The 27,168-nt window shown below is 46.1% G+C and overlaps 2 protein-coding genes across 4 annotated transcripts in view; one reads left to right on the top strand and one right to left on the bottom strand.

The window, feature by feature from the left end:
* The window catches only part of MEI1 (meiotic double-stranded break formation protein 1), a 66,298-nt gene extending 57,111 nt beyond the window's left edge, over positions 1–9,187 (bottom strand). For all 3 annotated transcript variants that reach the window (XM_073327215.2, XM_078851092.1, XM_073327216.2), the window contains exons 1-3: positions 9,027–9,187; positions 8,389–8,512; positions 2,430–2,480 (exon numbers count right to left, since the gene is read on the bottom strand). In XM_073327215.2, the coding sequence (XP_073183316.2) occupies positions 2,430–2,480; positions 8,389–8,512; positions 9,027–9,164 (313 nt within the window). In that variant the 5' untranslated portion in view covers positions 9,165–9,187. The remainder of the gene's footprint in view (positions 1–2,429; positions 2,481–8,388; positions 8,513–9,026) is intronic.
* A 5,263-nt stretch (positions 9,188–14,450) lies between these two features.
* SNU13 (small nuclear ribonucleoprotein 13) lies at positions 14,451–19,410 on the top strand. The gene is made up of 3 exons (XM_073327214.1): positions 14,451–14,590; positions 17,045–17,165; positions 18,395–19,410. Exons 1-3 carry the CDS (start codon positions 14,588–14,590, stop codon positions 18,655–18,657), a joined length of 387 nt encoding a protein of 128 aa, XP_073183315.1. The 5' UTR covers positions 14,451–14,587; the 3' UTR covers positions 18,658–19,410.
* The last annotated feature ends 7,758 nt before the right edge of the window (positions 19,411–27,168 follow it).

The following is a 27,168-nucleotide window of genomic DNA, read 5'->3' as shown; positions in this document are numbered from 1 at the left end:
CTGCGTGAGTGCTACTAAACCACTTTTCTCCCTCAGTTTCCCCAAATATAGGATGACGATACTGATCTCTTCTGTAAAGTGCTTTGAGGTCTACTGATGATAACAGCTAGGTGTTATTTACACCAATTGTGATTATTCTGCGTATCAAGTCCTATATCTTCAGCTGGGTGTCCCAATTGTATCTTTCCACCTCCTCAGCACCAATTAAGACCTCTTATTTTTGGCTCACAGTAACTGCAAGGAAGCCTTATTCCATCTGCCCTAGTGACGAGGAGGAGGTGGAATAATGGAAATCAACAAGAAACTAGGTTCACTAGATACCATTTGCACATCATTTTTGGCTTTACTAACAAAACAACTGGTGAGTTGCATGAAGCAAGACAACTGCTTTCCCAGTTAAAAAAAAAAACTGTATAACCTCCTGTGCCCATTGGTCACCTCTTGCTTGACATGAAGAACCAAAACAATTTCTGACATGTTTAGATCACAGGCTTTACATGGGTATAAGGAACATTCAGTCTGACTTAAGAATAAAAGTTTTCCAGCAGAAAACCAAACAGACAAGAAAGCTATTATGAGGGTAATACACAGAGGATGGAGTCAGGGTGCAGTAACTCCTCACTTAAAAGTCGTCCCGGTTAATGTTGTTTCGTTGTTACATTGCTGATCAATTAGAGAACATGCTCGTTTAAAGTTGTGCAAGACTCCCTTATAACTCTGTTTGGCAGCTGCCTGCTTTGTTCACTGCTTGCAGAAGGAACAGCCCGTTGGAGCTTGCTGGTGGGGGCTTGGAAATAGGGGGGACCAGAAGCCCCCCAATCAGCTCCCCTAAGTTCCCTGTGCAGCAGCCGCCCAGCAGGCTGTCAATTGCCGGGCAGTTCAGCTGTCCCTGCCCCCACTGCCGTGTGCTGCTCCTGCCCTCTGCCTTGGAGCTGCTCCTGGAAGCCTCCTGCTTGCTGTGCGGGTGGGAGGGAGAGGGGTGCTAATGTCAGGGTGTCCTCCTCCCCCCCACTCCTTTACCCCATCTCCACAGAGCGGGGAGACACACGACAGGGCTCAGGACAGAGGGAGCTTGCTGGCAGCAGCAGCTGTCTCAACTTGCTGATCTACTTTAAAGGCAGTGTACTGTATTTAGAGTGGGGTCAGCGTACTTAAAGGGGCAATGCGCGTCTCTCTCTCACACACAGTATGTGTCTCTGTCTCTCTCTGACATGCTATCTCCCCTCCCTCCATTCCTGCTACCTTGTAGAATGTGAGGCTACATTAACAAAAATGTGTTAACCTTTGAGGGCTAAGCCAAGTGCTAGCTCATCATTTAGCAGTAATGCATTCCCTGGGAAATATGCCACCCTCTTCTACTCTCTGACTTCACCACCTCAACCAAGCTTCTCAATCGTCATTGCTGTGTACAGTATTAAATTGTTTGTTTAAAACTTATACTGTGTATATGTGTGTGTGTATATATATAAAATATAGTCTTTTGTCTGGCGAAAAAAATTTCCCTGGAACCTAACCCCCCCATTTACATTAATTCTTTTGGGGAAATTGGATTCACTTACCATCGTTTCGCTTAAAGTAGCATTTTTCAGGAACATAACTACAATGTTAAGCGACAAGTTACTGTATATTGTTTGACATTATATGAAGGGTTGTTGTGGGTTTTTCTTGCTTCCATTGTGTGGTTTGTTCTGGGCATTATATGCTTTTATGGAACATACTTTTTTCCGTTTATATTGTTAGAGTATTCAGTGACATGTTAACAGTGAAGTGTGGTTAACCCTTTGAATAAGTTACCAGGGAACTTGGTGGATTCTCCATCTCTTCATGGTTTCAAATCAAGACTCTGGGCCTTTCTGGAAGATGCGCTTTAGCCAAACACAAATTACTGGCTCAATACAGATGTAACAGGGTAAAATTTTAAGGCCTTCGTTATGCAGAAGACTAGATGATCTAACGGTCCCTTCTGGCCTTAAAATCTATGAAAACCTTCAGGTATGAGGCACCAATAAGTTAAATGGTTTTACGGTTTGGGAGTGTGCACATCTCAGAGGATAAGTAATGTGACACAGACACTTTACCTCTGTGTCACCACGTCAAGTCCAGCCCACATTCCTACTGACTGAAAATTGTTACCCTCCCTGAAGAGAGCTGGTTACTTCTCAGTTCAGCTCTTCAAGATTTTTGTGAGAAAGACACCAGTGGCAGCAGAAATGCCAAAGATTAGATGAGCTGTGGGTGTGCTTCCCCCAAAAACAACTCTTAGGAGACTATTCCCCTCTCACTGTGCATGCAAAGCACCCCGGCAACGAGAGGGAACAGCTGCTCTCTTCAATTTGTGAAGTTGCTGAGACTCTCAATATCAGCATCAGACCAGATACAGTAGATTCCTCTTCCCAACCTGCCAGTGAGACCCAGAACCTCCTTCTCACCTTCAGTGGGTAGATCCAGTGCACTGCTGTCTTCTGCTGTATGCAACATCCCTGAAAGATCAATTCACATATAAACCACAATTACGTAATATCTCGTCCATATGAGATCATCAGTGTTGGGGCTTGTAATCTCTGATTTTGAAAGGACCGTTCAGGACTCTCGCATTTTACCCATTTATTAGCCCTGCTTCACATGTGACCAACCTATCTTTCTGGTCAAGAATGAGAGGACATTGCTCTATGGGAGCAGGATACAAGGTGCTCCCTGTATCCAGTTCACAAGAGGCTGAAACATACAGCCTAACTTGTAATATTTTAACTTGCTTGCTGTGTTTTTATTTTTAGGGGGTATAGTGAGAGTTTTTTTTATTTTTGCTAAAATAATTGTTTCCACCCACCTAGGTACATACCCAACCCCCATCACCAGAGCATCTGAGTGTCTGCGGCTGGTATTATTAAATCCAACTCACACAAAAGTCTGTTTCTAGAAACATACAGCACACCACCCAGAATCCCAGAAGTTACAGACTGTCTGTCAGATCAGCCTCTTATGTTCTACTAACTCCTGCCTTGAACAGTTTTGTTCCTGTTCCCTTACAGCAGTGAACACTGCCAAACAGATTATCTAGCCTAAAATTAAACACCATGAGTATTAGAAATTCACTTTCCCATGGAGACTATTCCAGAGGTAAACTGAATCTATTGTTACAGAAATCAGAGTAGCAGCTGTGTTCGTCTGTATTCGCAAAAAAAAAAAAAGGAGTACTTGTGGCACCTTAGAGACTAACCAATTTATTTGAGTATAAACTTTCGAGCTTTGAGCTGTAGCTCATGAAAGCTTACGCTCAAATAAATTGGTTAGTCTCTAAGGTGCCACAAGTACTCCTTTTTTTTGTTACAGAACTGTTCATCATAATCTTTTATTTTCACAACCAGAAAATAAGATTTGGCCATCATCCCACCTCCTGCTGCACCAGATGAGCCTTCTAATCCAGTATCCCACCTCCTTCCACATTAGATTAGAGCACTGGTCCACCACAATCCCTTCTTCTGCCATACCGGGCCTGTTCCACCAACAGTATTTCTAGTTCTAGTTTTGTCCTTTTGCTTCTGATGCTTCAAAAGGACAAAAACCCTCCACATAAAACAGCTGACCAACTGAACAATACTGAGACACTGGATCTGGAGAAAGCAGTTTTATTTCCTGCCTCATCCCACCCCCTCTACATCATAGGATCAATTACCTTTATTACTGAATATTGTAGAGTTATCTTCCTTTCACTTTCCACATTAAATTCAGGCTATTCATGCCCACCATCATGGTCCTTCACAATACCCGAGCCTGCATCTCTTCCCTCCTTCACTTTTAACCTCCCTTTCTTCTGCCTATGTTCCTCCCAAAACGCCCTCCTTTTTTATCCTTTTCCAATGTAGTATTGATTTAGATTAAATAAAGGGGCGAAAGGTGTTAACATAACCCAGTCACTGTCCAACATTAAACAGTATTAAACCAGGTCTGGAGTTTGATATACAGAGACTTCAGCCTGCTTAGTACCATGGCAAACATACCACTACATTTTTTTAAAACTTTTAAATTAAAGATAAAGCAAAGAAAGGAAAACAGTTAAAGGATTTGAAAGGTAAAGTATTAAACAAGGTTTTTATTTTAAACAACTTTTTGGGGGGGTGGGGAATTAGCTGGAGCGAGCTTTTAGAAGGAAAAAAACCGTTGTTTGACAGTTTTTAAATGGTAATAACTATCCTTTTAGTGACAAGAGAAGAAATTGGTTGAGAGAGGCTTGAGCTGTTGGTGTTACTGTTGTTGTTAACATTTGATTTTGTTTTATTTTAGGTGGTGTTTGGGATTTAGTTGAAACCAATAGAGGTGGAAATGTCATTTGGGTCTTTTTTTTGGCCTGGTTTGGTCAGGACATTTTTTAGAATATGGATGATGAAAGCCTGGGGTCCCTGTAGATCATCGGAATGGCAGCCATGATGGTGACGCTTCATTCAGTAGCCAATTTTTCTTCCAAAGTTTTTTAATTTAAGGACCACATAAGGAGTGTGTGACATTCTGTACCTCGTGGAAACACCCTACACCCCCATGTTCATCCTTATAATATGATTGTGTGGTATCTAATGCAAAGTTTGTCATGTTGGGTGTCTTTGGAAGGCTCATGATGCACTGAGCATTGTTATTGTGATGTTATAGTAATTATTGGCAAAGAGTCCTGTAGCACCTTATAGACTAACAGACGTATTGGAGCATAAGCTTTCGTGGGTGAATACCCACTTTGTCGGATGCATCTGATGAACTGGGTATTCACACACAAAAGCTTATGCTCCAATACGTCTGTTAGTCTATAAGGTGCCACAGGACTCTTTGCCACTTTTACAGATCCAGACTAACACGGCTACCCCTCTGATACTTGACAAAGTAATTATTGTTATAGTAATGTTATAGGTTGTAATTTCATGTATATAATTATGAGGCTGAAAATGTGTCCTCATGGCTTAAAAAAAAAGCCCAGACAAAAACTCTCCAAAAGCAGAGGGGCAGTTCACACCTCATCAGGGCATGTATGGGACAAACCCAGCCCAGCCTCACAGGAACAAAGGACACTGGCCTAGACAACAACAGAGGATCTGTTGGACTCTAGAGTGAGTCATCCCCCTTCCTTTGGTCGGTTTGGGACTGTGATGAGGTAATGCTCACCTGACTCTGAAGGAGGGAGGGGGGGCAAAGCCAAGGGGGAAGAAAGAACATGATAAAACGGAGAGATGTTTGCTATGCTCTTCCTCTCTCTTCAACCTATATCTATAGACACCACACCAAGCAACTGAAGCACTGATCAAAGAGGAGAACCTGGCTGAAGAGCAACCAGCCAGCCTGGGGTAAGAAGCATCTAAGTTTGTAAGGGCATTGAAAGTGTTAAGATCAGCTTAGAATGCATTTTACTTTTATTTCATTTGACCAAATCTGATTTGTTGTGCTTTGACTTATAATCACTTAAAATGTGGCTTTGTAGTTAATAAATCTATCTGTTTATTCTACCTGAAGCAGCGTGTTTGGTTTGAAGCATGTCAGAGACTCCCTTTGGGATAACAAGCCTGGTACATATCAATTTCTTTGTTAAATTGTTGAACTCCTATAAGCTTGCAGCGTCTAGCAGGCATAACTGGACACTTCAAGACAGCGGTTCCTAGAGTTGTGTCTGGGACCAGAGATATTGGCTAGTGTCATTCGGTTGCAGAATCCAAGGAGCAGCTTACATATCAGAAGTTGTGTGTGAATAGCCCAGGAGTTGGGGTTCTCACAACACAGCAGGGTAAAGCTGGTTCCCAGAGTAAAGGATTGGAGTGATCTAGCAAATCAGCAGCCCGGATAACACCAGGAGAACGTCACTTTATTTTGTCTACCAATTGGGCCTAGAATTTGATACATCAATTTTGTTTTTCTGGTGTGATAAATGAAGTGGGGGGGAGGAGTAGCTCCCTTTGATGGACACCCAGCCAGCCAGTTAGCTGTAAAATCCCTCTTGGTAGCTGTTTTCTACTTGCTTTACCTGTAAAGGGTTAAAAAGTCCCCCAGGTAAAGAAAAAAAAAAAGCAGCCACCTGACCAAAAGAGCCAATGGGAAGCTGGAACTTTTTAAAATTGGGAAAGAAACTTTCCCTTTGTCTCCAGAGAACAAGACACGGAGCAGCAATGCTATAAGCAGGAATTCATCTTCCACACCTAGAAGAAATCACTGGACAGGGCATGTTTAAATAGACACTATTAGTTTTATTTCTTTATTTTGGCTTGTGGATCTAACCCTAGATGCTTTTGTTTTGCTTGTAACCTTTAAGCTGAACCTCAAGAGAGCTATCTTGATGCTTATTTTTTGTAACTGTTTCTTTTAAGATCTAGCAAAAAGCCTAAGTTCCAAATGTATTTCCTTTCTTTTTGTTTTTAATAAATTTTACCTTTTTTAAGAACAGGATGGGATTTTTGGTGTCCTAAGAGGTTTGTGAGTGATGTTTGATTAGCTGGTAGCAACAGCTAATTTCCTTTGTTTTCTTTCTCAGCTGTTCCCCGGGGGGGATGGGGTGAAAGGGTTTGAGGGTATCGCACAGGGAGGAATTCCCAAGTGCTCCTTCCTGGGTCCAAGGGTTTTTTTTTGCATTTGGGTGGTGGCAGCGTTTACCACGCCAAGGTCAGAGAAAAGCTGTAACCTTGGGAGTTTAATACAAGCCTGGAGTGGCAAGTATTAATTTTTAAAATCCTTACGGGCCCCCACCTTCTGCACTCAAAGTGACAGAGTGGGGATTCAGCCTTGACAACTGGTTTTACACTTTAAAAAACAAACAAACACCATCCTTGAGTTACGTCCGTAGCCTTTTTGTTTAGACTAATTCAGTTTTTCTGTCTCCCTTTCATATCTTTTCCCATTAACATTTATTCTTGATAAGTTACTTTGACATTTTAGGAACTTTCACATACTTTTTACAGTTGAGTTCTTAATTATGTACATTTGTAGGGCCAATTATTACACCACCACACTGGTCGTTTTGCCTTCCCCATGCTGCTGCCCTTGCCCTTGGACCTCCCTCCCACAGCTAGTGTACCAAAAAAACCAAAATCAGCTCATTCCAATCCCACTTTAATACTTATTATTATTGATTATATGTATTACAGTGACACCCAAAGGCCCCAGTTAGGACCCTATTGGGCCAGGCACTGTACACACATACAGTAAAAGACAGTTCCTACCCCAAAAACCTCTCTACAGGAAGCCTTCCAAAATATAGAGAAGAGGTATTTTTTATGCTATTGCCTGTCTTTAAAGCACGCATTGGCCTCCTAAGTTATTGGATCCATGTGTGTTTAGCATTATAACTATAGTATCTAGGTCTGAATTGTCTGTAAACTCCTCAGGGCCTCTCTGCTCCCTTCACGTTTGTACTGGGCCAAATGCACAGACTGTGCTCGGTATAACCTCTGTGAATAAAATTATTAAAATCTACAAAGCTGTGTTCCTAACAATGAACAGCATCATATATACAAACAAAATAGGAAAACACCACTGAAATTATTCAATGTGCCAGAATAGAAGAACAAGAGGGAGGGATCTTGAGATGTATTTTCCCTTAAAGAGCAAGAAAAATCTCAAGCGTAAAGGAGATCTGGGGAGTAACAAGGCAGAAACAGAGAATCCAATATTTGTTCACTGAAACAACCAGCTTTTGGGACCTCTATGCACCCCACCACCTTCCCCTTCCCTTACTATTCCTTCGCTCAATGGGCCAACATTCCATAGCAACTCTTCCTGCAAGGGCTGTGATGCAAACAAAAACTGATCGTGCATATGCTCTGGCCAGCAAAGATCATTCTTGGAAAGACACCTCTCCTAATCCCTGCTCTACTGTGATGCTGGTTGGAAAGGAGCAGGTGAATGGCCCTAAAGCTTCAATGAGAATTTCTACAAATTCCAAGATGTGGGTTGAAAAGGTATCATGTAGATTAGTGTTTTGGATATTGTACTATTAAACCACACAATGTGTTCCTTCCACCCAAACACCTTTGGTTTTCTACCACTTCATCCCAAAGCTGCAGTCCCACCTATTCTATACCTCTGACAGTGCTGTGGAAGAACAGCAGTGCATTCTGGGAAGAGACATAACCCCCAAAAAGCTCTCTGTTTGTAGCAAGAGACAAAAAAAGAAGAGGAGCATGATCCACACAGACATGCTGGTTCTGCCTCCAGCTGAATGAGAAAAAACTCACATGTTCTGTATGAACTGGCACAAGCATAGTGTTTCTCCGGGAGTGTAGTATTCATGACACAGAGCTTTGAAAGTCAAGATGGGGCAGATAGAAACAGGGAACACTGAGGCAGAGGGATCCCAGAAAAGTAAAGATCAGCACTGCCTTCCCCCATTAGCGGTATTAGTTAACATAAAGGGGGTGCTCTTACCAAAGAGGGTTCCTATGAAATGAACACACACCCTTTCGTCCTGTGCTAGCAGCTGGAGGACTGGCACAGCATGCCAGGCCAGGACATCCCGGAAGCAAGACAGCACGTGTTTCTTGCGCACCAGCTGAAGGTTAAAGATGGAATGAAAAGTATCACTGGAGAGCTCCCTCATGACATGCAAAGGGGCTGAAAAAGACACGGGGACGAAAGCCCAGCGTGCCTAGGTGCCCGAGAGACCCATGCTGGAGCCCAGAAACGCAGCAGGGCACTAGCCCTATTCCCACATCAGAGACCAGGGCTCAAGTCACAGAGGCCATCCCATATGAAAGTGACCTGGGAGGAATGGGCCGGCAGGGGGCGGGAAGGAGCCGGGCCAGGCAAGGCCCTGGGCGAGACCGGACCGGCTCGGGGCCGGACCGGCGGGAACCGAGCCAAGCCTGGCTGGGCAGAGGGCGGGATTGGCGGGGGGCGGGGCGCCGAGGCGGACTGGGCAGGGGCGGGGCGGGACCGGCTCGGGGAGACGTGTGGGGACGCGCTGGGGGCGGGTGTGGAACCCGAGCCCCCTCCGCCCTCAGCGGCCGGCCCCGACAGGCGGGGCGGGGCGCGCTGGCGCGGGGGGGCCTGGCCGGGCTCCGTACCGAGGCGCCGCTGTCCCCCAGCGTCTCGATGACGCAGGCCAGGCAAAGCGCCGGGGGCAGCTGCAGGAGCCAGCGCGGGTCGTGGCGCGCGTGGAGCCGCTCGCAGACCAGCAGCCCCGCCCCCGCGGCCGCTTCCATCGCGCGCCGCCTGGGCCTCGCCGCGAGCAGGCGTCACGTGGTTGGGGGGGGGAAGCGGAGCACTGACAGGGAAAGTCCTGCGCATGCGTAACTGGAGGGGCGGGGTTTCGTTTTGACGCATGGGGAGAAGCCCCGTGCGTACCCAGCACGTGCATCCTGGAGGTGAGGGCGGGGCCCAGGCGAGGGAGGCTATTGATTCCTCTCGGGCTCCCTCTGTCGTTAAAGGGCCACACACCTCACCCTCCGCACCTTTCTTTCCATCCCCGGCCTGAGCCCGCCCCCTAGGGGAGCCACTGACCATGCAACGCGCCTGATGCCTGCCTAGCGATGTGTGTATATTGATCTTTTAGCCAACACTCTCTCTCTTTTCTTTTTAAATAGATTTTAGTTTCGTTAACAAGAAAAAAAATGGCACCATGGGCAGCTGGGAGGGCCAAGAGGGGAGGAGAAGGGATCTGCTGGGAGAAGAAGAGAGTTCGTGGAGCAGCGCTGCATGGGGGAGTGGGGGGGGTAGCCTTAGAGCAGAAACCCCGCTCTCGGGGCGGGGGGGGGGGGTGAGAGGTGAGGAAGGGAAAGCTGACATAGGTCCCGGGGGGGGGCGGGGGGGTAACATGGGGAAATGAGAACCCTGGGCAGAGAACCAGGTGGAAGGACCAGAAACAGTGAGGGAGAGATTGGCGAGGGAGGGACAGAGAAGATGAGAGAGCAGGGAAATGTGTGGGGAAAGACACAGGGGACTCCAAATGAGGAAGGGGAAATAATGTGCAGAAAGGAAAGAGAAAATTGAGGGATGACAAAATAAGCGAGGCCGAAGGAGAAAACCCAGAACCTTACATTTTATTAATTGCAACCTATGTTTTGGGTGGTTTCAGAGTAACAGCCGTGTTAGTCTGTCTTCACAAAAAGAAAAGGAGTACTTGTGGCACCTTAGAGACTGACCAATTTATTTGAGCATGAGCTTTCGTGTGGGGTGACATAAAAGCCAAGCCAGCCTTTTCCTTCTTGTACTTGGAATGTGGAGGAGTGATCAGTCCTTGACCGAGGATACTGCTGCACGTAAGCCCTATAGTTGATGGTTATTTGGTGACCTATGTGAAATAATTTTTGGCTCAGTCCAGTTCCTACTGGGATCAGCAACACAAAAGCCACAATTACAGCTGGTACTAATGTTCTTCCCAATACCAGCCCCTTATCAGCCTCAGAGAAGTCAAAGACTAAATTAGCTATAGGGACTAAATCTCTTTTCTTACTCTAGAGATGGGCCCTTCAAGTCAGAATTCATCAGCTGTGTGTGTTTGAGATGCCTGAACTGCTGCAGCAGTGCAGTATCTGCATTGTAGAACACCTAAGAGATGGTAGTTTCCGGAACTATAATTACAGCAGCTTCTCCCAGCATAGATTCACTTAGAATGTAGAACGGTTAGCGCTTCCACCCAGCAGCATGCACCTTTACTTTACCCTTACAGCAGCATTCAGTGGGCACAGAGATGCCTTTAATCCATCCAGAACTGCAGAACAGATCCGGTGTTCATAGTCCCATGTTTCGCATCAGTAAGGATGTCTTGGAAATTCATAATCCAACACTAAGTGTGTATGTGTTTTGTTTGGAGTAGGGAAGGGAACAAGGATGAATGACATTATCAGGCACAATATTTGCTTATGTCTTTCCAAGTCCAGAAAATTATCATGATGGTTTTATTGCATTTGGAACTAGGAAGATTTTAAAAATGAGTTAAACATTTGCATCCCTTTCTGAATAGGAAAGATGGAACAAAGACTAAAAAAGAATGAAATATGGAAAGACAAAAGAGAACAAAGATGGAGCTACAGCAAAAGGAATATAATTGTATGCTCCTGAATATCCTGGAAATATAATGTGATCTCTATGTCTCAATTTTTTACATGTGGAAATCCAGGGTAATATAGATGAAAGTCAGTAAGTAACGATCAAGATAGGCAATCAACGGATACAGAATTTAGGGCCTGGTTTTCCGAAGTGCAACAGCTCTTAGAGCCTTCAACTAGAATTGTGAATTATCAGCTGTTCTGAAAAGCAAGTCCTTAGAGTCTAGAGCAACAGAAATTAAAATTCTAATGACATATACTTTTCAGTCACATCTTGTTCATTCTCCATACCCTGCCTAGTAGGGAATTGTATCCTTCAGTATATTGTCAACAAAGGGTCCACCTCTTTCTTTGGGAGAGGATTCAGTCATCTGAAAGATTGCACTGTTAGAAAAATATGTTGATGCCCAGTTAAAATCTCACCCTGTTACTCCAAACTGTACCCCAGGGGTCGGCAACCTTTCAGAAGTGGTTTGCCAAGTCTTCATTTATTCACTCTAATTTAAGGTTTCACGGGTCAGTAATACATTTTAACGTTTTTAGAAGGTCTCTTTCTATAAGTCTATAATATATTATTAAACTATTGTTGTATGTAAAGTAAATAAGGTTTTTAAAATGTTTAAGAAGCTTCATTTAAAATTAAATTAAAATGCAGAGCCCCCCAGACCAGTGGCCAGGACCCGGTCGGCATGACTGCCACTGAAAATCAGCTTGCGTGCCCCCTCCTGTACCCTGAATAATTTCAGAGTAACAGCCATGTTAGTCTGTATTCACAAAAAGAAAAGGAGTACTTGTGGCACCTTAGAGACTAACCAATTTATTTGAGCATGAGCTTTTGTGAGCTACAGCTCACTTCATCGGATGCATACTGTGGACAGTACAGAAGATCTTTTTATACACACAAACCATGAAAAAATGGGTGTTTACTACTACAAAAGGTTTTCTCTCCCCCCACCCCACTCTCCTGCTGGTAATAGCTTATCTAAAGTGATCACTCTCCTTAAAATGTGTATGATAATCAAGGTGGGCCATTTCCAGCACAAATCCAGGGTTTAACAAGAACATCTGGGGGGGTAGGAAAAAACAAGGGGAAATAGGTTACCTTGCATAATGACTTAGCCACTCCCAGTCTCTATTCAAGCCTAAGTTAATAGTATCCAATTTACAAATGAATTCCAATTCAACAATCTCTCGCTGGAGTCTGGTTCTGAAGTTTTTCTGTTGTAATATTGCAACTTTCATGTCTGTAATCACGTGACCAGAGAGATTGAAGTGTTCTCCGACTGGTTTCTGAATGTTATAATTCTTGACGTCTGATTTGTGTCCATTTATTCTTTTACGTAGAGACTGTCCAGTTTGACCAATGTACATGGCAGAAGGGCATTGCTGGCACATGATGGCATATATCACATTGGTGGATGTGCAGGTGAACGAGCCTCTGATAGTGTGGCTGATGTTATTAGGCCCTGTGATGGTGTCTCCTGAATAGATATGTGGGCACAGTTGGCAACGGGCTTTGTTGAAAGGATAGGTTCCTGGGTTAGTGGTTCTGTTGTGTGGTGTGTGGTTGCTGGTGAGTATTTGCTTCAGGTTGGGGGGCTGTCTGTAAGCAAGGACTGGCCTGTCTCCCAAGATTTGTGAGAGTGTTGGGTCATCCTTCAGGATAGATTGTAGATCCTTAATAATGCGTTGGAGGGGTTTTAGTTGGGGGCTGAAGGTGACAGCTAGTGGCGTTCTGTTATTTTCTTTGTTAGGCCTGTCCTGTAGTAGGTGACTTCTGAGAACTCTTCTCGCTCTATCAATCTGTTTCTTCACTTCAGCAGGTGGGTATTGTAGTTGTAAGAATGCTTGATAGAGATCTTGTAGGTGTTTGTCTCTGTCTGAGGGGTTGGAGCAAATGTGGTTGTATCGCAGAGCTTGGCTGTAGACAATGGATCGTGTGGTGTGGTCAGGGTGAAAGCTGGAGGCATGTAGGTAGGAATAGCGGTCAGTAGGTTTCCGGTATAGGGTGGTGTTTATGTGACCATCGTTTATTAGCACTGTAGTGTCCAGGAAGTGGATCTCTTGTGTGGACTGGACCAGGCTGAGGTTGATGGTGGGATGGAAATTGTTGAAATCATGGTGGAATTCCTCAAGGGCTTCTTTTCCATGGGTCCAGATGATGAAGATGTCATCAATATAGCGCAAGTAGAGTAGGGGCATTAGGGGACAAGAGCAGAGGAAGCGTTGTTCTAAGTCAGCCATAAAAATGTTGGCATACTGTGGGGCCATGCGGGTACCCATAGCAGTGCCGCTGATTTGAAGGTATACATTGTCCATAAATGTAAAATAGTTATGGGTAAGGACAAAGTCACAAAGTTCAGCCACCAGGTTAGCCGTGACATTATCGGGGATAGTGTTCTTGACGGCTTGTAGTCCATCTTTGTGTATAACATTCATAAACCAGTAGGAGAACGCTTCAATCTCTCTGGTCATGCGATTACAGACATGAAAGTTGCTATATTACAACAAAAAAAACTTCAAATCCAGACTCCAGCGAGAAACTGTTGAATCGGAATTCATTTGCAAATTGGATACAATTAACTTAGGCTTGAATAGAGACTGGGAGTGGCTAAGTCATTATGCAGGGTAACCTATTTCCCCTTGTTTTTTCCTAACCTCCCCCCCCCAGATGTTCTTGTTAAACCCTGGATTTGTGCTGGAAATGGCCCAACTTGATTATCATACACATTGTAAGGAGAGTGATCACTTTAGATAAGCTATTACCAGCAGGAGAGTGGGGTGGGGGGAGAGAAAACCTTTTGTAGTGGTAAACACCCATTTTTTCATGGTTTGTGTGTATAAAAAGATCTTTTGTACTTTCCACAGTATGCATCCGATGAAGTGAGTTGTAGCTCACGAAAGCTTATGCTCAAATAAATTGGTTAGTCTCTAAGCTGCCACAAGTCCTCCTTTTCTTTTCCTGAATAATTTATGTGCCTTGTATAGTGTGAGTAGGTTTATCTTTCTATTCAGAATGCATTTGAAATCAGAATTCAGCTCCGCCTCTAAGCTTCAGCATAACAATCTCTACCTGGTTTCAGAGGAACAGCCGTGTTAGTCTGTATTCGCAAAAAGAAAAGGAGTACTTGTGGCACCTTAGAGACTAACCAATTTATTTGAGCATGAGCTTTCGTGAGCTACAGCTCACTTCATCAGATCCCAGACTGAGCAGGATACTGAATATTGTTTCCGCCAAAAATCCCTTTCAGCTGCAAGCAAAGCTGGTCTCTGGTTCCTGAATTGTTGCTTCTGTCTTGGGACCCGATCACGCGCAGGGGACGCAATGCACAACACAACCCACCTACATCCAGGAGCTTAGACCCGGCCGGTTTTTAGAAAGAGCAGCGCTGGCCCTTTAAGGTGAGAGTCTCCCCTGGCTCCCCGCCCCGGCCGGGCTCAGCTAAACCTCATTTCCGGGCGCGACGCACTTAGAGCAGTTTAGCTTTTTTTCCTCCGTGAAGCTTTCGGGCCGAGAGGATCGCTCCGCTCCGCTCCGCTCCGCACAGGGAAGGGCTCGGTTCGCCTACAGCGCAGCCATGGTGAGCGGCGCCCAGGCCGGGGTGGCCCACGTGGGCTGGTGGCAGAGCACGCGGGGGCGGGCGGAACGCTGGGGCACTCCGCGTTCTGCGAGCAGCGTGCGCGGGGCGGGAGATCGGCGGCCGGGGGCCCTGCCTGGGCCGGGGCACGTGGAGCGCGGGCGCCGCCATGTGGGCGGGGGAAGAGGCCGCTGGGGCGGGGGGGCGTATGTCTCAGCGCCCCTCCACGGTTCCCGCTGCCGCGCACAGGGCAGCTGGCCGGTCCCAGCAACTGCGGCCATGTCCTGTGGCTTTTGTGTGGGCGACTGCTGGCCTTCCTCTGAGCGCTGTGTCCCGGTTCCCCCTGATCCCCTTTGCCGCCTACCTGCGCCTCCGCTGGGTGGGGTGGGAGCTTGCGAAGACCAGCAGGATGCTATGCTGCCTCCCCACCTCTCGGGGTGTGTGGGGGGGGGGGGAGCACATGAAGGTTATGCTTCCCCCTCCCCTGCCTTGTATGAGACTAGTACGGGATGGGACCGCTTATTTCACAGCATGAGTCTACGTTTATTGACTGTAAATTGACCATAATAAGAGGGGGTTATTTAAAGGGGTAACTTACAGCGAAAGTTCGTGTAGCAATAGCCATATTTAGTTCTTATAGTGCTTTTTATCTGTAGATTTCAAACCACTTTACAGAGGAGAAACAGAGAGAAAGAGAGGTGACAGACTTGCCAAAGCTCACCCAGCCCTCCCTTGGCACCTGACCCTGGTCTCCCAAGTTGCACTCCCTGTTCTGGTTTCAGAGTAGCAGCCGTGTTAGTCTGTATTCGCAAAAAGAAAAGGAGTACTTGTGGCACCTTAGAGACTAACCAATTTATTTGAGCGTGAGCTTTCGTGAGCTACAGCTCACTTCATCGGATGCATTCAGTGGAAAGTGTAGAAGATCTTTTTATATACACACAAAGCATGAAAAAATACCTCCTCCCACCCCACTCTCCTGCTGGTAATAGCTTATCTAAAGTGATCACTCTCCTTACAATGTGTATGATAATCAAGGTGGGCCATTTCCAGCACAAATCCAGGGTTTAACAAGAATGTCTTTGAGGGGGTTAGGAAAAAAACAAGGGGAAATAGGTTACCTTGCATAATGACTTAGCCACTCCCAGTCTCTATTCAAGCCTAAATTAATTGTATCCAATTTGCAAATGAATTCCGATTCAACAGTTTCTCGCTGGAGTCTGGATTTGAAGTTTTTTTTGTTGTAATATAGCAACTTTCATGTCTGTGATTGCGTGACCAGAGAGATTGAAGTGTTCTCCGACTGGTTTATGAATGTTATAATTCTTGACATCTGATTTGCATCCATTTATTCTTTTACGTAGAGACTGTCCAGTTATGCTTATGCTCAAATAAATTGGTTAGTCGCTAAGGTGCCACAAGTCCTCCTTTTCTTACTCCGTGTTCTAGCCACTAGATCACACACACTCCTTTAGGAGGTATCCTGTTGTGCCTTTCTTAGGCACAAGAACATCTCAAACTGGAGAAGCAGAGCTGTCTCTGTCTAGACAAACCTGTCATCTCCTTTCAGTTCCATAATCCCCTATCTGAATATTTACTGTTTATCTGGCTACCTATGTAGTAGAGCTGACCCTGAGCAGAAGCATGTCTGTTACAGAAGGGCCTCAAAAATCCTGTCACTTGTTTGTGCAGATCTAGAACAGTTTAATTGTTAACATAAGGTTTTAGAAAAGCCTTAGTTAAAACAGAAAAGAATTCTAACTCTTCCCCTATTGATGCTGTTTGTTTGTTTTTCACTTATCATGGGCACAAACTAGCATGGTTGATTTTAATTCCTGCTTTTAATTCCTGTTTGTTATGCGCTAGCACAGAATTGTTCCAGCACTTGCGGGGGGGCAGAAGGGAGAAGTGTTAAGTAGAAAATTTCCTTTTGAATTGTTCTCAGAACGTTCCCTGCTTAATATTTAAAACATGCCTTTGCAAAATAAACCTGGTGCCTGACTCTCTTGACAGGATTATTCTTTTAAGTTCAGATCTAAAAATGTGCAATTGCTCTCCCTATGTTGGCAGATAAACATTTTATATTAACATCACACATGAAATTACAAAGGGCTCACTGTTGAACTACGTCTGGGCTGGAATTAGTATGGTATATGTGAAACAACAGCATGTAGAGGGTAACTTTGGTTTAGGACTGAGAACAAACCTGTGTGTGTATGTAACTTTGGGATGCCATGCAATCTTTAGTGTCCATGCAGAGCAGATGAGACCTCAGTGTTTCCTGTCTCATCTGCAGATACAGTTTGTGTAGGTCTTTCAGAAGAATCAGGGACTGAGTTGATCCTGGCAGGATGTGAACCTGTGGTTCTAGAGAGTTTGGATGTGTTTGACTCAGTACCTGCCTGTAAATGTTCCAAGTGAAGCTTTCCTCTGCTTCTTGTAATTCTTGCCTTTTTCTAGACTGAGGCAGACGTGAACCCCAAAGCTTACCCACTGGCTGATGCACAACTCACCAAAACCCTGCTGGACCTTGTACAACAGTCCTGCAACTACAAACAGCTACGCAAGGGTGCCAATGAAGGTGAGGTCTGTTTGTTATAAAACATGCTGTGTTGGCTGAAAGTAAAGAAAGTGTTTCATAGATTGAGGCCAGAAGGGATCACTGTGATCATCTAAGTCTGACCTCTGAGGCAAGAGAACTTCCCCCAGATAATTCCTAGAGTATCTAGTTTACCATACTCGATGTTACAGATGATGGTTGGCTTCCCCTGTCTACAACTGTGGGTTTAGGATGTTTGGTAATTCACCCTTCCAAATCCACATTGTTTTATACAGTTTCTGGCTTGTGAAAATGTTTGGGTCTGCCCCCCCCCCCCCCAGAATATTCTAACAGGAACAAAACTGTGCAGCTCTCACCTGCCTCTCTGTTAACTGCATAAAATAGGGTTGTTGGTATAACAGTTCCTGTGTGTGTTTTGGGTAGGGGTATCAGGGGAGAGTGTTATGGAAGATGGCTGGTTGGTGGTAAGACTAATTTGTCAGGATTACATCCTTAATATTTGTCTGTAGTGCCCATTGATGTGCTGCATAAGAACGGATAGTGTTTAGGGCAGTGGTCCCAAACTGGGGTGTGTGGAGGAATGTCCAGGGGAGTAGTGGGGCCCAGTCCAGCCCCCATGGGGGGAGAGGGCATCCAGCCCTAGCTCCCCTCCCGGATGTTGGCCGCAGCCCTGCTCCTTGCCACAGCTCGACCACCTGCCCCCAGCCCAGCTGTGACTGTACTCCTAGCCCAGGGGGCTGCAGACATATTCCATTACTGGTAAGGCAATGCGTCAGGAGAAAAGTTTGGACACTATTGGCTTTGGGGAAGGATCCAGACAAATAGGACTCCTATGTCCTAATTATAAAACGTAGAATGAAAACAGTTGTTGGATCAGTTTTATCTATACAATCGCTTACATCACCTTCCTTCACTCCCTCCCTGTCACACAATAGGTTTGATTCCTAGAATATGTTCCTTACAGCCTTGTCCAATCTGCATGTTTGTTTTTTTATGACACCAAATCTACCACTTTCCTCGGGAGATTTTTCACAAGCTCTTTGGGGCGGGACTGTCTCTGTTCTGGTTGTACAACACCCAGCTCAGTGGGGTCCTGGCCCTTGACTAGGGCTCCTAATAGCATTACCATGGCATCTACCAATAATAGATTTACTGTTACTAAATAGATTTCTGTGTTTCGTAACATTCTCTTGTGTTAATATGCTCCACCGCAAGACCTCCACCTAATCCTCTTCCTTTTCTCTCTACAGCTACAAAAACACTGAACAGAGGAATAGCAGAATTCATTGTGATGGCTGCAGATGCTGAGCCCCTGGAGATCATCCTGCACCTCCCTCTCTTGTGCGAGGACAAGAACGTGCCCTATGTCTTTGTGCGCTCCAAGCAGGCCCTGGGCCGGGCATGTGGTGTCTCCCGGCCTGTCATTGCCTGCTCAATTACCATCAAGGAAGGGTCACAACTGAAGCCTCAGATTCAATCGGTCCAGCAAGCCATAGAGAGACTGTTGGTCTAAATCTGCCTAAAACCCAATAGCTGAAATCTAAAATTAAAAAAACAGTTGGGGAGGGAATTAATGATAGTTAGACAATACAATAGTTTGATACCAAACTCTTGTTTCAAAATGCCAGTTGTTTGTTTTCCAGTGGCTTGTTCCTATTATATATTTCCACTCTCCACTGTGGGTCAGTCTAGATTTTTCTCCTCCCTCTCTCCCTCGCTGGCTTTTCAGAAGACATTCTTGCTATATTAGTTCTCAAAACCCTGTTGCTCAACAGAGTGAGAGTAGCTCCTCCTGTGTGATATGCAAAATAACGTATTGCCCCACTAGGGCATGATTAACCTATACTCTTTCTCCCCCAGTAAAGGATTAGCTTCCTTCATTTTGCCACACATTCTTCTGTGATAAGTTTGACTTGTAACAGACATGAATCATTTAATGTGTGTTGTAGATGGTATGGTCCAATGAGGAAAATTAAGGTGGATCTGCAGTGTAATGGTGTATGTTCAGCAATTGCTGCTTTAAGGGAGAGGCAAATTGCTGCTTTAAGGGAGAGAGGGAAAATAAAGACAGTGGGAGATATGTAATGTAGGATACAGGCCAAGATCAGGTCAGCAGACATGGTGAAACTGGACAAGCGGCCGCTATGAGAGGTGTAGAGGGAGGAGAAATCCTACTACAATGCTATGGGTGATAGTTCTAACCTTGCTTGTTCGTGTTTTTTTTTTTTTAACCAGTATTTTTTTTAAATAAATCCATTTACTCCCAGGTTTGTCAACTCATGTACATGACTTCTCTCAGCCTGTCTTGGATAGGAATGTGCTGCTAACTGCCTCTTACTAGTTAAAATGAATTGGAGACCACCCCAGGGCTAATGCTGTGCATTATAATACAGCATATTAGAGCTGCTCCCTATAATTTTCTTTAGTAGTGATGTCTGCCTGGAGCATTGCTGTGATCTACAAAAAGCTAGTTCTCAAGGGTGTTCTCCCTCCTCCTCCTTCCCCCCCACCCCCCCAAAAAAAAAAACCACCAAAAAACCGAACAACAACTAAACCAACCACACACACACAGGAAGAAAATAAGCTTGCTACTCCTGGTAGGAAGTAGCTTATCAAGGCCCACATGTTGTGCAAGGGAAATAAGGATAGCAAGGAGCAGTGTAAGTATTCACATACTCTTCCCAAAGGTGTATTGTTACTGTCAGCAAAGGCCTAACTTTAGAACTGAACATGAAAACAGAAAGTCTATTATTCTTTTCACTTTAAAGGTGAAATGAGGCATGGCCTTTCCTCATTGGAATGCTGTTTTTAGGTCTAAGCTAGTGTGGCCAATTTGCCTACCACCCACACCAGCACTTGCTTTTTTTAAAAAAATTGTTAATCTTCTGTTTTGTCCAAGAGTTAAAATAGGTGCCACCCCTACGACACCATATTAACTGCAATCCTGGAGCTGGCATTACCACTGGTAGGGGAGTGGGGGAGCGTGCCATAAGTGGACATGAATAAATTTTCCATTGGCTGGGTTCTGCTAATCTAGATGCACTCTGGTTGTGTTAACTGTTAGGTGTAGCTGTACTGAATGGTAAGATCAGTTGGAGCAGGTAGGAAGGGCTCTTGCTGTGAACAGAGATGCACGTGTATTTTGAGGGATAAGTATATGCTGTTTCAGCAGTGAGTTCTGGAGACTGTCAGAGGTATACCAGGCTGTCTTCTAGTCTATATAGATTTTTATACCATACTCATCATATCTCTTGGCACCTTCTAATAGTATATTAAGTAACATGACTACACTGTCATGTTCTCCTACCCTCTTCCCCACAAGGGGAAGCATAGGCAATGGAGTGTCTTTGGAAAGGTGTTTGTTGCCTTGTTTATAGTGAAGAAAGCAAGATCAAAGAAATGCCTTACACTTGGAAAAGAAAGTGGTGGCTTGTAACGGTTGCTGGGCAGTGTTGGTTCCACCGTCTCCAACAGCCTCTAGAACGAGTTCTGTCTACACCAGAGATTAGCTTTACTCGTACTGTTCGACAGTTCCACTGTGCAAGTGGAGCAAAGCTGTCAATCACACTTTGTCCTGAAACTTTAGATAGTCTCCTGGGTCTGGGCCCTTGAGTACTTTGAAGATAAAGACTAAGACCTTGATTCGATATTCTGTAGAGAGCAGAGGACAGGTGTGGTGTGCTCACAGTTGCATGTATTGCTGAGAGGTGCTGCAGGTATCATACCTAGGTATATCTCCTTGCTGTAGTCCAACTGAGAGGTGACAAAGGCATGAATACATAAGTTCAGGTCTTTGATGGTAGAAAGCATTAGTCATGGCCATTATGATGGGAGAGCCCAGTGTCAGCAAGGAATCCAAGAGTAGTACTATAGAGTAGACTATGCTGACCAGGTTTGTTTTTGGCAGTGTAGGAACATTATCTCCTGCCATCAAGCATTCTCCCATCAACATTGCTGCATTTACACTGTTAGGCTGGCATAGTAATGTAGGTCAGGGGTGTGGATTTTCACAACCTGACCACCTTAGCTATGTTGACCAGGCCTCAGAGAGCAAATGTCCTCTTGGATGATAACATCTCTGTAGATGTGGCAGTATTGATACCTACAGTTAATCAGGGAAGTGTTACTACACTACTGGAAAAAAAACCCTTCTGTGACTGTAGGAAGTGTCTACGCTATAGTACACAGCTGTGATGCCATTCAGAGCAGTACATTATGGGCAGCTATCCCACAGAGCAGTGGTTCCCCAACCTTTTTTGTGGGAATAGTATATTGCTATTACCAGAAGACGGTGGTGGGCACCAGATACCCGGCAGCTGAAATGCCGCCACCGAAAAGCAGCAGCGGGAAGAAGCGTCGCTGCCAAGAAACGGCAACTCCTCTTGGCATTTTGGCGGGTGTCCTGTGGGCACACAAATGCACCAGTGGGCACCACAGAGCGTCTCTTCCCATTCTGGCACTGAGGCTCGTGGGGTGGGGGCGCAGGGCATCCTGGGTCCTGTCCCCATGCCCTATGAGGCATTATTTCGCATCCCAGCAATCCCTATTCTTCTGTCCACATTCGGTGCTATCTCAACTGTTTTTGTACTGCGTGCTCTGTCTTCCCTTTCGGTCTGTGGGAATGGATCCTGAACTGCTGAGGAATATGTGGATGAGTCTCGCCAGCACGTCGCAAATTGCAGTCGAGTTACTCCTTAGGCTACAAAGTGACAGTAAGGAGTCTGCTGATGTTGACATGCATAATGCATATGACACAAGATCGCTTGTGGCATTCACGAGCATGGAACGCTGCTTTTGGACTTGGGAAACAAGCACTGAGTGGTGGGATCACATCGTCATGCAAGTCTGGGATGACGAGCAGTGGCTGCAGAACTTTCGGATGAGAAAAGCCACTTTTATGGGACTGTGCTGAGCTCGCCCCCATCCCATAGCGCAAGGACACGAGATTGAGAGCTGCCCTGCTGGTGGAGAAGCACGTGGTGATTGCAATCTGGAAGCTGGCTACTCCAAACAGCTATCAATTGGTCGCTAACCAGTTTGGCATGGGCAAATCTACAATTGGAATTGTGTTGATGCAAGTGTGCAGGGCCCTTAATTGCATCCTGCTCAGAAGAACCGTGACTCTGGGCAATGTGCGTGACATTGTAGATGGCTTTGCACAAATGGGTTTCCTTAAACTGCGATGGGGTAATGACATGCATATTCCAATTCTGGCACCAGACCACCGAGCCTCTGGGTACATAAATCGGAAGGGGTGTATTTCGATGGTTCTCCAGGTGCTTGTGGATCACTGTGGGCATTTCATGGACATTTAACGCAGACTGATCTGGAAAGGTGCATGACGCACGCATCTTTTGGAACACATGCCTGTTTAGGAAGCTGCAAGCTGAGACTTTCTTCCTGGACCAGAAGATCACCATAAAGGAAGCTGAAATGGCCATTGTGATCCTTGGAGACCCCACCTCCCTTTAATGCCATTGCTCATGAAACCCTCCACAGTGAGCCTTGACAGCAGCAAAGAGTGATTCAACAACAGGCTGAGTCGGTGCAGAATGACTGTGTGTGCTTTTGGCCATTTAAAGGCCTGCTAGCACTGTCTGTACGGGAAACCGGACCTGGCTGATGACAACATCCCTATGGTTATAGCCACGTGCTATACCCTCCATAACATTTGTGAAGGGAAGAGTGAAAGCTTCACTTAGGCATGGATCACTGAGGTTCAATGCCTGGAGGCTGAATTTGAACAGCCAGAGACCAGGACTATTAGAGGGGCCTACTGTGGGGACATAAGGATTAGGGATGCCTTGAGAAGTAATTTAGTGCTGAAAGCCACCAGTAATGTTTGGTGCCCTGCATGAGAGTGAAGTGCAGTTGTTCCACTGCTAGTAGGCATCTGACTATGATGCACTGACTAGCAGTGCCTAATACTTTTCTGGGCTATGCTCTCTTTTACTTAATGCAATAAAGAACGTTTCCAAAACCAAAAAATCGATGTATTGAAAAGAAACAACTGCTGGAGAGAAACACATAGCATGACCCATCCGTGCTGTGGAGGAGGAGGGAACAGGACGGTAAGATTTGCATGTCCTGTTTTCATATTCAGCCTTTCTCCCTGGAGTACTGTGCAATGAGTGCTGCACTTCAGGCTGGCTAAAATGCATGTGATGGGGGTTGAGTGAAGGGGTCATAGTTTGCAGGGCTGGGTAGTGAAGGTGTTGGAGGCACCTGCTGGCGATAAACTGGCTGTGACATGGGGGTGCAAGGGAAAGAGGTGTGAATCTGCTCCCTATGCAGTGCTATGAGTGCCTGCATCGAGTCTGCTTAGGTGTCAGTAAGGGACTGCTGCATGACTTCCTGCAGAAGGTTCTCCTTGCTTCTTCACGGCCACTTCCTGAGTTTGTGCAGCCTTTTGGCCATTGATAACAAGGATGGCTGGGATCTCAAGGTTGCATCTATAAAGCCAAAATTCAACATTTAACAGAGGCAGCATTGTTAACACTAGCCAGAGCAATGATTCTGATGAACTTAAAGACAAGCCCCGTACACACAATAGTACAAACTGCCTGTCCCAAGATGAGCGCACACAACCCACAAGAGCCCCAAAATGGTGAGTAACCAGAGGGGCAGGGGGGGACTGATTGTTCTGAGGCCATACTGTCCTCTGGGGTCCTATGCCTTGGGGAGAGCCAAAAGTTGCAGGGGGCCCCTATACTCAACACTTGTCCCCAAAGTTTCCACAGGATGGGTTCATCCTGGAAGATATCTTGCTGCTGAGGGTGACCTGGGAAGCAAGGGAGGGTCTTCTGCAACAATGCAGCTTCCACTCTGGCCCTTATGCCTGTGTGCAGCAATAGTCCCCCCTGCCCCCTCATTGCAAAGTGGTGCGGACATGTTAGCCTGACTGGGACAAGGAGCACAGTAGCTCTGCCAAGGAACCTGTGCAGGCGGATTGCTTAGCTTCTGCATGAGACCTTTGATGAGATCACTGAGGCCGATTATCACGATGTGAGAGAGAGCACATCAACGCCCTATTCCGCATCAAGGCATGCATGCAGCCCTAACCCTTCTTTCTGCAACCCTCCTCATCCCAACAACTCCCTTCTCAAAATAAAAGCCGCTTACTAGGCACCTCTGCTGTTTGTTCTTCCCCAAGCACCCTCTGCTGTGACTGGCTACCTTCCTCCTTGCTTGAAAACAGCTCCTGCCTCCATGCATCTAGGGATTTCGGGCCATCCCCTGTCTCTGGGGCCCCCCCTCCTCCTCAGCACCCTCGCTCTCGCTTTCCTCTTCCTGCCTTGTTGCACTCTGGGCTGCCACAGCCTCTCGAGTGTCCATGGTGCTGTTTGGAGTGGAGGTGGGGTCACCCCCAAGTATCTCATTCAGCTCTTTGTAGAACCAGCAGGTCATGGGGGCAGCACTGGAGCAGCGGTTTGTGGTAGGCGTTCTGCAGCTCCTTCACTTTAACCCTGCACTGGATCCTGGTCATGGCTCTTGATATCTGCCCGTAGGTATCGTGATTCCTAAGGCTGGAGCATAGTTGGGAATGGACAGCTTCTCACCCGAAACACTGATGAGATCCAGCACCTCGCCATTGCTCCATACTGGGGATCACTTGGCGCATGGAGGCATGGTCACAGGGAAAGATGCACTGAGAGCACTCCACGCCTTGCTGGGCAAACAGGAAGGGGACTTTCAAAATTCCCAGAGAATTTAAAGGGCAATCTGACAGTTGGTCACCTGAGGGCAGGGTGGTAGACTTCAAAGTGATGACCAGAGTGGCTAGAACAGGTATTGTGGGACATTTCTTGGAGGCCGATCAGAGCACATTAATAGACCAGGGCATCCACACTGGCACTGTGGCACTCCAGCTCGGGTGCAGAAAGCTCTATACTTCTCGTGAAGCTGGATTACCAGGGGCACTCCAGCCATGGAGTCTGGGCACTCTCCCTTGCCTGGCCAGTGAGGACACCTCAGGAGTTAGGGCACCCAGGGCTGATTTAATGTTCTCCAACTTGCAAGTGTAGACAAGGCCACCGTCTCTGAAAACTGCCAAGAGTAGGGCCCAAATTTACACTGGGCATAGTCAGATTCACTGACCACAGCATGTCACCTTGAGTCACCCAGTTACTGTGGCAAGAGATGGCATACAAGCCCTACAGCTGTTAGCAAAGCCCTACTCTAGCTGCATGCACATTTCATTTGCTTTGGCTCAAGCTGATGATGCACCACCCTGGAATTGTAAGCTTGCCATAGGTAAGATTGATCTCAGCCGTTTGGGATTTGCCTGAGCCCCAGCTGTACACAAGAACACATTAAAAGCCATTTGTAAATGGCTGATTTTTAGGGATACTGGATCTGAGGCTCAAATGATCCCAAATTTGGACTACTAACCCTATCCCACACTACTACAAGGCAATTGTGTTACCAGGGGGATTTTAGAGCCCTTTGAATAGTTCTCTTTTAAACAGTAAACCTCTCAACCTTAACTACAGTAGAACTGTCATTTCCTTATAAGGGAGTTTATCTCAACTATGATAGCTGAACATATTCAAAACCACAACTATGTAAAGGACCTAGACAATTCACAACATGCCAAGACAATTGTCTCCTTTAACACACTGCACAAGAGCACCAGGAATAAAGGATTCTTGAGTGAAGGGAGAGTTTGCTAGTTAACAATGCAAGCAGAGGCAATTAAACTAACCCAATTTTCACTGCCTATTTGCTAAATTCTTACACAAGAAAAGGGTCTGTTAAAAAACAGGACTGAGGAAAGGCTAAAAGTGAAATAGCCCATGAAGTCCACTTGAGTGCTATGAAGATGTTACTTACCTAATCAGCACCTACAAACTAGAACAGGGGTGGCCAACCTGTGGCTCCAGAGCCACATGCGGCTCCTCAGAAGTTAACATGCGGCTCCTTGTATAAACACCAACTCCGGGGCTGGAGTTACAGGCGCCAACTTTCCAATGTGCCGGGGAATACTCACTGCTCAACCCCTGGCTCTGCCACAGGCCCTGCATGGGCCACTAGGAACTGGGGGGGAGGAAGGGGCAATGCCTGCAGGGAAGAGTCACGCTGAGCCACTTGTGCGCCTCCCCCTAGGAAGCGGACCGGCTGCTGGCCGTTTCCAGGGCACAGCGCGGTCTGCGAGGCACGCCGGCTGCGTCACTGAGCCACCGGAGGTAAGTCCGTGCCTGTGCCCCAACCCTGAGCCCACCCCCCCAACCTGGAGCTCTTCCTACACCCCAAAGCCCCCAGCCCTGAGCCTCCCAAACCCAGAGTCCCTCCTGTACCCCAAACCCCTCATCCCCAGCCCAGAGCCTTGATACCCTCCTGCACACCAAGCCCCATCCCTGAGCCCCCCACCAAATCCAGAGCTCCTCCTGTACCCCAAACCCCTCAGCCCCAGCCCAGAGCCCTGACCCCCTCCTGCACCCCAACCCCAGCCCAGAGCCCCCTCCCACACCCTGAACCCCTCATTCCCAGCCCCACCCTGCAACCCTCACTCCCACACCCCAAACCTCTGCCCCAGCCCTGAGCCCCTCCCACACCCCTCATCCCCAGCTCCGTTGGGTCAGGGGCACCAACAATTTTCTTCAACTGGGTCCCCAGAAAAAAAGTTTGAAAACCACTAGCCTAATGGGATGATGTTATCCCTCTTCTCTCCTCAAAGAGAATACACGACCTGATATTTAGTGTTTAAGAAGAAACTAGTTATCCTTAACCTTTTTTTCCTTTGGCAATTTAGCTTTCAAAAGGGAAAAGATTTTTTTTTTTTTTTAACAACTGCTATTACTCAGCACTAAATAGCTTTCTGCCTATGCCATTATCAGCATATGCTGACAACTTTGATTATGCTTAAGGCAGAATAGAATCCAGCTCGTCTTGCATAATGATTTTGGTTCTGATAAGTTTAATGTGTTAATCAGTACAGTAAGATGCCACTTTTATAGTTCTTGGAAGTCTGATAGCAATATAGCACTATTTCATCCGCCACCATACATTATTCCACTTCCTTATT

The sequence above is a fragment of the Lepidochelys kempii genome, chromosome 1 (assembly GCF_965140285.1).
Source record: "Lepidochelys kempii isolate rLepKem1 chromosome 1, rLepKem1.hap1, whole genome shotgun sequence".
NCBI classification, from domain to species: domain Eukaryota; kingdom Metazoa; phylum Chordata; order Testudines; family Cheloniidae; genus Lepidochelys; species Lepidochelys kempii.
The sequence above is the reverse complement of the archived record's forward strand: the minus strand, read 5'-3'. Positions and strand labels throughout refer to the sequence as shown.